Source organism: Melozone crissalis, unplaced genomic scaffold (genome assembly GCF_028551555.1).
Source record: "Melozone crissalis strain CALT ecotype California unplaced genomic scaffold, PUWL_Pcris_2 ptg000107l_1, whole genome shotgun sequence".
NCBI lineage: Eukaryota > Metazoa > Chordata > Aves > Passeriformes > Passerellidae > Melozone > Melozone crissalis.
The window spans coordinates 2,942,665-2,953,847 of NW_026535884.1; the positions used below are offsets into that span (position 1 = coordinate 2,942,665).

Below are 11,183 nucleotides of genomic sequence, written 5' to 3' on the forward strand. Positions count from 1 at the left end.
CAGCAAGGAGAATTGGGATTTTCATCCTTAACAGAGATCACCTGTGCAAAAGAGCAGCATCTTCAAACATGGGCCGAAGGCAGAGAAGCTGTTGGATGTCAGAATGCAGTAGAGAAAATCATTACAACGTTTAAAACAAGCACAGTCACATTTTTCTGCAAGGTCACTTTTTCCTCCTGGTGTTTCATCTGGATCATTTTTATGGCAGCAGAGAAATGCAGTAATTGACAGTGTGGAACTGAGGTCCTCTGCTGGGTACAACCTGGAGCCAGAATGCCAGAGCACTTTGCTGACATCTTGTTCTGCAGAATTTTATCTGGAGTAGCTGTGAACATTTAGTTGCTGTCAGAAGCGTTTAATTGCTGTCAGAACTTGAGGGATGCTTTTTAAAGTGACGGTTTTTGTGTTCAGACATGAGCACAGTTTCCATTTTTAAGGGATTTGTTGAGGGTTTGTGTGTCCCAGTGCATTTCAGGGCCATCCTCCATCCCTGTGGGAATTGTGGTGACCTTGTGTGTGCCCAAAGAGTTACTGTGGGTGAGCACTTCCAACATACAGGCAGTTGGAGCTCTTGTTTGGCAGTCTCTATATGTGTGGGTGAGCACTGGTGTGCACTCACACCTCTCCCTAAGCCAAGGTGGTCCCCAGACTGACTCTTTTCTGGTAAAAATGAGATCTCAGAGCTCCAACTGAACTGCTGCTATGTCAAATGCATCCCCATGTTGGGACTTGCACATGGAATGGAAAAATAAAACAGCTTTTGCAGCCCTGGCACTGTCCCTCGTTTTGGCACTGGGGGATGTTCAGTCAGGTCACTTAGAAACTTCCCAAGGCAAAAATGGGAATTATACACTGCCCAGCTGCCTGTAGCCAAGCCAGCCTTGTGCTTCAGGCTTCTCTGGGAAGTCAAGTGTGACTACAGACCAAGGACTTCCAGTGACTTGTGCTCTGATTCAGAATGAGCATAGACCAGGGAATACAGGGGACATGTGGTTGCTGCACTTGGAGTTTGCAATGGGAAAACTCAGCCCATTCTGATTTCACAAATTTTCCTCCCAATGAACTTACAGGAGTTATATCTTGAACATAATCGAATTGAAGAGGTGTCAGAAATTTGCTTTAACCATTTAAAGCATGGCTTTAACATGGCTGAAACTATTGAATCAGATACTCCCACAGAACTTGGTGTCAGTAAAATGAGTTTTATTTCTTGTAAGGCACCAGCTCGGAGCTCAGACCCCAGAGCCTGCGCTGGTGATGGGTTCTGGCTCAGCCATCAGAGCTTTTCCATCCTGGAGGATTTCCTTCTCCTTGCTGGTGATGCTGTGCTGCTGTCACTGCTGAGCAGGGACGTCCTGCTGCCCTTGTTCTTCAGCATCTGCTGGAACTCCGTCCGCTCGTTGAAGATTTTCTGAAAACCAGCCATGTGTGAAGAGGTGGGAAGGCTGGGAACAGCACTGCAAAGTGTCCTCTTACCTCAGCAGTCCCCTCCTGGCTGCTGGAAGCTGTCTGCAAGAGCCACAAACCTGCATTGCCTCCAGCACGTCATCATCCGTGAGCTCGCCCTGGGGGTCCTGGATGCCCTCCACGCTGAACGTAGCCTGGATTATTTTGTTTCTGTACCTTTCAAACTTTGGATAAAAGAGGAGAGCGGGTGTGTTCGGGCTTTATGTGCAATTCCTTGGCATTTGCACTGATTTACAGAGACTGTGAAGTGTTTATGTGACATTACAGGCAGTTTGGGCTTCACTGAAAGTGCTGTGGTAACCATGTGGGTCTGGGTGGGCCAAGGCTCTTTCCCTGGCACATCTGCCTGCAGGAGACGACTTTAGGGTGCTTCTTGTTACCTTGGGTCTGGAAGGATGTTAGAAATCTGACCTGAACTCAGCTTTCTCAAGAGTTTCTGGTATTTGAGGTCTCTTTTGTTTTTAAGTGGCACAAGAGCTGCCTGCTCCACAGCTAGGGAGCAAATGGATTGAGATTCCCAAGAGGGAGACAGGGCTCTGAGGTGAAAGAGGCCACGCTTACCTTGCTGCTGATGAGCTCCAGTGCCACTCTGGTTTGCAGCTCTGTGTGCTGCAGTGCCTCAAGCTGGCTCTGGGTCTCCCTCTGGGCCTGTTTCTGCTGCAGGAGCTGGAGGCGGGTGCTCACAGCCTCAGCCTGCAGCTGGCTGATTGTCCCCTGTAGCTCACTGATGAGCTTGTTCTGCTCAGCCAGCTGGAATTCCTGTTCTTCGACAACCTGAGCAGATACAGGAATCCAGCTGTCACTGGGGAGAAGAAACTGAGCAAGTTTGGCCTCATTTTCCCACTGTTTGGTCCAAATGTTTCCTGGGCAGAATCTCTGGACTGACAATGTCACCAGTACTGATAACTCGTATTATTTGGTGTTTTCTCTAAAAGTACTTGGATTGAGTGGGCGTTTTATATGCCAAATGCCACCAGCCCTAAAACCAGCCCAGTGAAGCAGCAAACACCAGACTTTTCTCTAGAGGCTTTGCTCAAATTCACCTGTTGAAGGTTTTGGTTCTCCTCCACCATCGCCACCACCGCTTCTTCCTGCCTCTGTTCTTCTGTCAGGCTGCAAAACTGGAAGGAGAATATTTTACTCTTCAGTTTCACAGCTACAGGTTCCCCTCCTGCCTGTGAGAGAGGGACATGTTGCAAAAATCCCAAATTTCCCAACTGCTGTGTCTCCTGCTAGCCATGGCCACCACACTCTTGGGCCGTACCTTGTCAGACACAGCTTGGAGCTGGACTTCTCTCTCTCTGAGCTGCTTCTGGAGCAATTCCTTTTCAGATCTGATTTTCCGAAGCTCAGATTCTTGGATCTCCATCTGTCTTTGCAAGGAAGAGATAGCACCTGTAAAATGGGAGAGTACTCTGTTAGCAAAGCAAATCCCTGCTGAACGCTCTGTGGCTGCTTTTTTCAGGTGAGCATAAGCAAAGCCACTGTGGGAACAGTCTGGGACCAGACTTGGGTCACATTAATGCTGCAGCCACAGTAATTCTGGGTGATAATGTGGTTTGTGGGTTTGTACAGCCTGGAGAAGAAAAGGTGGTTTCACTTCAGGGTGACTAATTGTGGCCTTCCAGTACCACAAGGAGCTGACAAGAAAGAGAGTGTTTGCAAGGTGCTGAATGACAGGACAAGAGGGAATGGCTTTACACTAACAGAGAACAGGGTTAGAGTGGATATACGGAAAAAATTCTTCCCTGTGAGGGTGGTTAGGCCTGGCACAGGTTTTCCAGAGAAGCTGTGGCTGCCCCATCCCTGGCAGTGTCCAAGGCCAGGCTGGACAAGGCTTGGAGCACCCTGGGATAGTGGAAGGTGTCCCTGCCCATGGCAGGGGTGGCACTGGGTGATTTTTAAGGTTCCTCCAGCCCAAATAATTCTGTGATTCCATATGTATTAACCCAGCTTTGAGGTGGGTGCTGCTCTGAGGACACGGAGAGTGGGCACTTTGAGCCCCGCTTTGCCACTCTGCTCAGCGCTTTCTCTGCTGGTTTTCTCATGTTCTTCAGTTCCAAGGGCAGAAAGAAAGTGTTTTCAAAACAAGCGGCTTTTCAGGCTGTGAGCGACACCCTGTAATGTTTCCAAGGTGAAAGGAGCCGAACTGAATGAAACCTAGGCAGGTAAAGGCGTGCTCTGGGCACCTCCCGCGGTACCTATGGCCATCTTGTGGTCATCCTTGGCTTTCCGCAGCTCCTGCTGGAGCTGTCCCATGGTTTCGGCGAGCTCTGGTTCCTGCGAGTCATCGGCTTCCATCGCCCGCGGCTGGGACTGGGCTGGGGTCTCTCCCGGAGTCTCTCCCGTCTCCTCGGGGCTCGGAGCGGGGCCGCTGCCGGGCAACGGCGTGAGGCGGGCGGGCCTTCCGCTTCCGAGTCAGCGGGGCCGGGCCATGGGGCGGAGGAGGAAGACGCTGCACGACTACGCGGCCGAGTTCTCGGAGCTGTCGGTGCGGCGGGAGCCGGCGGGGCCGGGCCCGGGCCCGGCGGGCGCCGTGGAGACGCTGTTGTGCACGCCGTGCCAGCTGCCGCTGAGGGTGCGCCGGGACCGCATCCTGGAGCACCTCAGCTCGGGCCGCCACTGCCGCAACCGCCGCCTGCTCCGGCAGCTGGGGCTGCGCGCCCCGGGGCTCCGGTGAGGGACATAGCGCTGCTCGGGGGCACCCGGCTTTTCCCTGCCTCATTCAGCCTCACCCGACTGCCCCTGCTCCGGGTTACCCGGCCTTTCCCTGCCTCATTCAGCCTCACCCTACCGACCCCTGCTCGGGCTCACCCGGCTTTTCCCTGCCTCACTCGTTCCATTTCAGCCTCACCCTACCGACCCCTGGTCAGGTTCATCCTGCCCTTCCCTGCCTCACCCGCCCCATCTCAGTCTCCCCCAACTGCCCCTGCTCGGGCTCACCCGGTCTTTCCCTGCCTCACTCGCTCCATCTCAGTCTCACCCGACCCCAGAACGGTGTCCCCAGTGCCCGTCCCCCTGTCCTGGGCACTGCTGAGGCTTCTCAAGTGCCGTGCCCAGTTCTGTTCCTCACTACAAAACAGACATTAAGGGGCTGGAGTGTGGCCAGACAAGGGCATGGACCTGGGGCGTCAGTGCTATGAGAAGTGCCTGAGGGAGCTGCGGGTGGCACTTAGTGGTGTGGTTTAATTGACAAGGAGGTGTTCAGTCAAAGGTTTGCCTTGATGATCTTGGAAGTCTTGTCCAACCTTAATGATTCTTTAATTATGTCTGTCTCACCTGACCCCACTCAGGAAGCATTTGGACAACATATAGTGGCATTCTTGGGGTGTTCTTATGTGAGGTGTTCTCAAGAGTTGGATTTGATGATCCTTGTGGATCCCCTTCAGCTCAGGATATTCTCTGATCCTCTGATATCTCTCTCCTCAGCTCTGCAGATCCCGACTCCAGCCTCAGCCTGAGCCTGCCCCTGCCACTCGACGTGCCCTCCCTGCTCTCCCATCCATCCTTCCTCATCACCACTGGATCCAGCACTGGCTACAGCATGATCCCCTCTCCACCATCCTACAACAAACTCCTGCTTCCCCACCACCCCATCCCCGCCACACACAGGCATGACCCAACACCCTCCACCTCTGCCAGCCACCCCTCACCGCTGGCCACCTCCTACACCAGGATTGCACCTCTTGGCCAAAGTGGGCCCGCGCCTGATGCCTCCAACAGCCTGACACCCTCCTCATGTCACGGTTGCAGCGGCGTCGGCCTCGTGCTCTTTGGCGCAGAGCTTGTGAGCACAGCCTTGTTGCAAACCCTGCTGGAAGAAGCTGGCTGCTGCCTGCTCTACGTGGTGGAGGATCAGCTGGAGGAGGTGGAACGAGCCTTTGGTGCCAAGGTCCCGGCTGGCACCAGGGTGCTGCGGCAGCAGGAGGCCACCATCGCACTCAGTGATCCACGGTACTGACCAGGGCAGGGAGTTCCATGCAAGCCTTGCCTTCCCCTCTGGGAAACTCTGTAGCAGCCCCAGACTGTGCCTCTGGCCGCCAGCTCCTGGATGTGGCTCTTCTCAGGGTGGGGGGATTCCATACAAGCCTTGCCTTACCCTCTTCTTGTTTTGTTAAGAAATTAAAAAAAAAATTTCCTCCAGTCCCACAGAACAATAATAAATGGCACCTTCCCTGCTGCCTGCCAGTTTCCCTGTCTCAGAGCAGTCGGCTGAGTTTGGTGGCTCTTGGAGCTCTGAGATAAGCAAGGGTTGGTGTAAATTGTGGGAGGGTTGTGGCGTTTTGCTTTCCAGTTGAACTGAACAACTGTAACATCAGTAAAGCGCTGTTGCTGTCAGGTCTAAAATATTGCAGGAGCAAAAGGCAGAGCTTTTAGGAAAGGCAGATTTGATACTAGAAAGTAAAGAATCACAGGAAGCTAAAATGCATTGATCAGCAGCTCTACCACATAAATACTTTGGATTTAAATCCCTTGTAAAGGAAACCTTTAAAAGATTTTCTCCTAGAAGATGCAGGAAAAGTAGTGCAATTCCTTTGTGCCACTTGTGATTTTAACCTATGTGTGTCACTATATTTCATGCTTGAAGCAGGCACTGAGTTCCTTCTATAACTCAGCTGGCTCTTCCAGAGCAATGGGGTTTTAGTTTTTTTTAACTGTAACCAAATAGGACTTTTGAGCATTGTTTGATCTAGTGAAAACCTTGTTCTTACTGAAGATCTCTCTTGATTCCTGCAGAGTTTCTGGAGCCATTATTTGTTCCCCACCTGACAAAGCCCCTGAGATGGTAAGAGATGCCTTACGAGCAGGTGAGAGGAGCAGCTGCACTTTCAGCTTTTCCCTGTGCCCATTGGTGTGCACTTGTGAGTGTGTTTGTGTTTCAGCAGCAGCCCTGGAGCTGTGCAGGCTCTCAAATTGTGTAATTAGTGACTGAGATCCCTGCTGATGTTAATGGCTGGACACCAGTGGGGTTTGTGCTATGCTGGTCCTAGTGTGACTGGGCAGTCCCACTCCTGGGACAGCTGAAACCACAGCGGGCAGGCAGAAGGGGGTAAATGCCATCAAAACCAGCAATGTAATGAGCTATTACTGCAAGATCAAGGTGTTTTGTGCAGCTGTGTCTCCCCTGAGCCCCGTGTGTGTCCTGTTTTGCACAGGCAAAGGTGTGTTCTGTGAGGGGCTGCCCAGCTTGGACAGACAGACAGCAGAAGCCTGTTTTGATGAGGCCGACAGGTGTGGGAGGCCACTCGTGTGTGGGTTCTACAAGTAAGACCAGTGGTTTTCCTGTGATTTAATCTTTATAAAATCCCACGTTCCTCAGGCTTTCCTGACTTGGTCCTCAAATCAGCTTGGTTTCACCTTGAGAGGAGTAGTGGATTTGTCTTTACAAACAAGCTGTGGGTCTGCTGGTAGTTAAAACTGGCACTGGGAGATAAAAAGAAACAATGGGAAGGATTTCACTGATTGGTGAAAGGAAACAGATATTTGCTTTTATAAATAAACTTTAGGTTTGCTGATCAGTGAAATTAGACATTGAGAGATGAAAGAAACAGTAGGGAAGAAAAACCCCTAAATTCCATAAGAATTAAAAATGAAAAGGGAGGGTTGTACATTAGAGGGGAATCTTTCGTATCAGGTGTATCAGGAAGCCTGAACCTCTCAAGTACCTCAGAAATGGGGAAAGCCCCCTAAATTCCATAAGAATTAAACATTAAAAGGGAGGATTATACATTAGACGGAAATATTTGGTATCAGGTGTATTGGGAAGTCTGGACCTCTCAAGTACCTCAGCCAGTGGGGAAAGAGAGAAGGGAAATGTGGTTGGGAAATTGGGATAAAAAGGAGGCTGCATCCTCAAAAAATTGGAGAGATCCCAGGGGAATGCCCCATGGCCTCTCCCTTTATTCAAATAAAGTAAAAAGGACTCCTCAGTCTCCTTTTTGGACATAAACCTCTGATGTTTGTGGATTAATTTCCTAACAACCTCATCCTTGTTTCCCTTGGAAGGCGCTTTGACCCAGCCCTGCAGTTCCTGTACAAGAAGGTTCGGGACAGCCGGGCCCTGGGCAGGATCCACAGGATATCAACCATCAGCAGCCTCTATCCTGCAGCCTCTCTGAGCCTGCTGAAAGCCTCAGGTACCCAGCAGCTGCCTTCACTCAGAGTCATGGAATGGTTTGGGTGGGAAAGGACCTTTAAGCTCATCTGTTCCACCCCCTGCCATGGACAGAGACACGATAACCAGACCAGGTTGATCCAAAACCTGCCCTGGAAATGTTCTGTGGGAATTCCCCTGAATTTGTATAGCCTTAAGATTGATCCATGGGGAGGAGCATTTTTTGAGGAGTGTTTTCTTTACCAAACTTCATTTCTGTGTATTTTTTTGTCCCTTTATTAGTTTCTTCACTGTGGGGGCTTTTTATACCGTCTCTGTGCAGTTCAGAAATGTGAATTGGCTGTGGGTTTCAGTATGGAGACATTAATGCCCAGTTTTGGTTCTTCCAGGTGGAATTTTTTACAATGCTGCTGTGCATGACATAGATATTATCAGTTTACTGTTGGGAGAGAGTGTGCCAGATACAATATTTTCCCTGGGCCATGCCTTCTGTGCAGGTAAGAATGAGTCTTTTGATGGTTTATTGGGTACCTCTGGAGTTCAGGGTTAAAACTAGAAAGAAAGAAGGAACGAGAGCATTATAGCCATGACAATTGTTCCATTATGGAGCAGCTGAATAAACAGGCTGGTGGAATGTAAGGGAGGTTCCTGGGGGTATTTGGTGAAGATCTCTAAATCTGGTGAATCTCCTGCTGAGGTGAAGCAGTTGCAGTGGAGTTATCATTGAACATGACTCTGCAGGACATCAGGTTTGGAACCAGAGTGCAGAAAATAACTGAGCTAAGGTTTGAGCTCACAAAAATGTCAATGAAATATTCATTCTCTGCTTTCTCTGGCCCTTCCCTGTGGATCCCAGGATCATCAAATCCAAGCTGTGTGTTTGCTCTGGGTTATGTTGGGCTGATGTGCACACCCAGGGTTACCACACTCATTTAAACGAACCGTAAAAGGTGGAAGCTGCCATTTTTGAAATGGAAATGCAGAGTTTTAATTAAGGAAATTGCAGCAGCTGCCAAGCTTGGCTGGCTGGGGTGAGGAGAGGCAGGATGCAATGCTCTTTGCCATGGCACACATTGAAATGCAGCAAACAAGAGCCCTCCAGGAGGGTTCTGTACCCTCTGCCTTGCCCCAGCAACGTGCTGGAAGTTGCCTGATCCTGGAAGCACAGGTGGGTGCCCTCATTAGAGAGCTGCAGGCTGGGATGGTGGAGTTGGGCCTGGGGCTGTGTGTTCCTGCAGAACTGCCTGTGTTCCATCAGGAATGCTGGTGAAGCAGCTGGGGTGCTGTGGGAAGCTGTCACAAAGCCAGTGTCACCTCCCCAAGGAAGAACAGCAGTTTGTAGCTGTAGAACTTGCTGGTTTGCTGTTCCTGGGGTGAGCCAGGCCTGTTTTGTCCCCAGACATGGGCTGCCTGAGGGATGTGGACATGGTCACCATCAGCATGAAGTTCCCCAGCGGAGCCATTGTCACCCTGGACATCAGCCAGCACTGCACCAGGAGCTGTGACCAGCGGCTGGAGGTGGGGTCCTGCTGCTCAGTCAAGTCTGTTTTGACTCCTCTGAGTGTGCCTGCAGCACTTTTCCCAAAACCCCTCTGTTACAGAATCACTGAGGTTGGGAAAGACCTCCAGGATCATCAAATCCAACACCTTGTCACCCAGAGCAGAGCTTTAAGTGCCACATGTTTGTTTGGCTGTTGCCTCAGCAGCAATCCTTTTTCAATCTACAATCCACTTTCTCTTTTCTCACCCAAATTTTCTCTCTGTCCCATGCATTATGTGGTGTTAAGAGCTGCATGAATCATACCAGAGCAGGAACAGGTCAGTTCTCCTGAGGCTGAAATTGTGCAGATTTCCTTTGTCCTTTCCAGGGTGGTCTCAGCTGTGTAGCAGGAGTCCTGCATATGAAAGGGGAAGAAAAGTGTAAATTTCTACAGTAATGAATAATTACAGCTATGGGGGCTGGTCTTGGGGAGGAATTAAGCACTTATAAAAGGGGCCTTGCTCAGGTGAGGTATCACACAAGTGGAAGCCACTGTACTACAGCTGATCCATGATGTCTCTGTTGTGTCTGAGCCGTACCAGGACTGGGGCAGGTGACTCCTCATTTCAGAACCTACTTTAGTCTTGGTTTTACAAACCAGGGCTTCTCTGGTGATAATCTGTGTGAGATTGAAAGTGTGATAACTTAAAAATGTTCTTTCTTCCCTGTTTTGCTCCTTCCCTCAGGTTCATGGGTCTGAGGGGACCTTAAGGGTGGACAACCAGAACCCCCTGGGCATCACAGAGCATGGGACTTCTGTGTCCATCTGTCCCCAAACCCAAGCTGAGCGCTACAGAGATGCCTACAGGGAGCTCTTCAGGCACTTCCTGAGAACCCTGAAAGGTGGGACAAGGCTTGAATGGATGGCTGGTGTTGCTTTGGGTTGGCTTTGTTGGGGGATGCATCATGTCAGGTCATGGAGGTGGGTGGGGGGTGATGATCTGAAACGCTGTGCTGGGAAGAAATGAGAGTTGGGAGGGGAAACTGCCTTGGACCTTACTGTCCTTTGTGATGAAAACAGCTGTTTGTGACAGCCAAGAGATCCTCAGCCAGAGTCCTGGCTGCCCAGAAAGGATAAAAATCACAGAATCATGGAGTGGCTTGGGTAGGAAGAGGCTTTGAAGACCATGTAGTCCAAGCTATTTTTATTCAGCAGTATTTCAGTTGTTGTGGCTGCATTGACAGGGCAGGAGGAGGGCTGAAATGTTTAAAGTTCTGCAGGCCCAGGGATCTGTGCTCACAGGGACAATGGGTTTCATCCAGTGCTTTGTTCCTGTCCCACAGGCCAGGAGCCCCCCGTGGTCACCAAGGAGCAGTTCCTCTGGACCATCCAGGTTGCTGCAGCAGCCGAGCAGTCCTGGAGGAGCAGATCTGCTGTGGACTTGCACAGCAGTGCCACGGATCCACCTGGGGTCAAGGCTGAGCTCGTGTGACAGCCACTCCCACCCTGTGGCCTCAACAGAAGCCTGGATGGTGGTTTTGGTGTTCCCACTGGGTATGCCCAAGCAGACAGAGGCACTTCTGGACCAGGAGCACTTGGTGCTGGGGTAGGGCAGAGTTCTACTGTGTCAGCCAGAGCCTACAAGAAATTCTGTGTGGTTTCATCCGGGTGGCTACAGAGCTCTGTTTTCCTGGGAGAAGAGGGATGCTCCTTGGGCCAGGCAGGGTAGTGTAATACCACCAGTAGCTGGGATGAGAGAGAAGTCTCCCCTTGGAGAAAGAACAGCCACTGCCTGCCTGGAGGAGTAGTCACAAGCAGGTGCCTTCCCAGCAGTGCCACAAGGGAGGTCATTTAATGCTCAAAAAAACACAGGAGCATCTGTGAGATATGTTTAGAGTGTATCTATGGAAGAGATTCTTCCCTTTGAGGGTGATGAGGGGCTGGAATGGATTTCTCAGAGCAGCTGTGGCTGCCCCATCTCTGGAAGTGTTCAAGGCCAGCCTGGACAGGGCTTGGAGCACCCTGGGATAGTGGAAGGTGTTGGGGTGGAATGGGATGAGCTTTAAGGTTCCTTCCAAACAAACCAGTCTGGGTTCCATGATCCTGTTTGGGATGCAGAA

The 11,183-nt window shown here is 50.9% G+C and overlaps 2 protein-coding genes across 2 annotated transcripts; one reads left to right on the forward strand and one right to left on the reverse strand.

The window, feature by feature from the left end:
• Positions 1 to 360: 360 nt before the first annotated feature.
• Positions 361 to 3,910, reverse strand: CCDC27 (coiled-coil domain containing 27). Its single transcript, XM_054292044.1, has 4 exons — positions 3,669 to 3,910; positions 2,732 to 2,862; positions 2,511 to 2,588; positions 361 to 2,241 (listed from the first exon to the last, which is right to left on the reverse strand). The coding sequence occupies exons 1-4, from the start codon at positions 3,766 to 3,768 to the stop codon at positions 1,960 to 1,962; spliced, it is 591 nt and encodes a 196-aa protein (XP_054148019.1). The 5' UTR covers positions 3,769 to 3,910; the 3' UTR covers positions 361 to 1,959.
• On the forward strand, positions 3,902 to 11,183 carry LOC128947555 (myo-inositol 2-dehydrogenase-like). The gene is made up of 9 exons (XM_054291856.1): positions 3,902 to 4,143; positions 4,897 to 5,421; positions 6,205 to 6,275; positions 6,624 to 6,732; positions 7,474 to 7,604; positions 7,972 to 8,079; positions 8,982 to 9,100; positions 9,809 to 9,965; positions 10,407 to 11,183. The coding sequence occupies exons 1-9, from the start codon at positions 3,902 to 3,904 to the stop codon at positions 10,553 to 10,555; spliced, it is 1,611 nt and encodes a 536-aa protein (XP_054147831.1). The 3' UTR covers positions 10,556 to 11,183.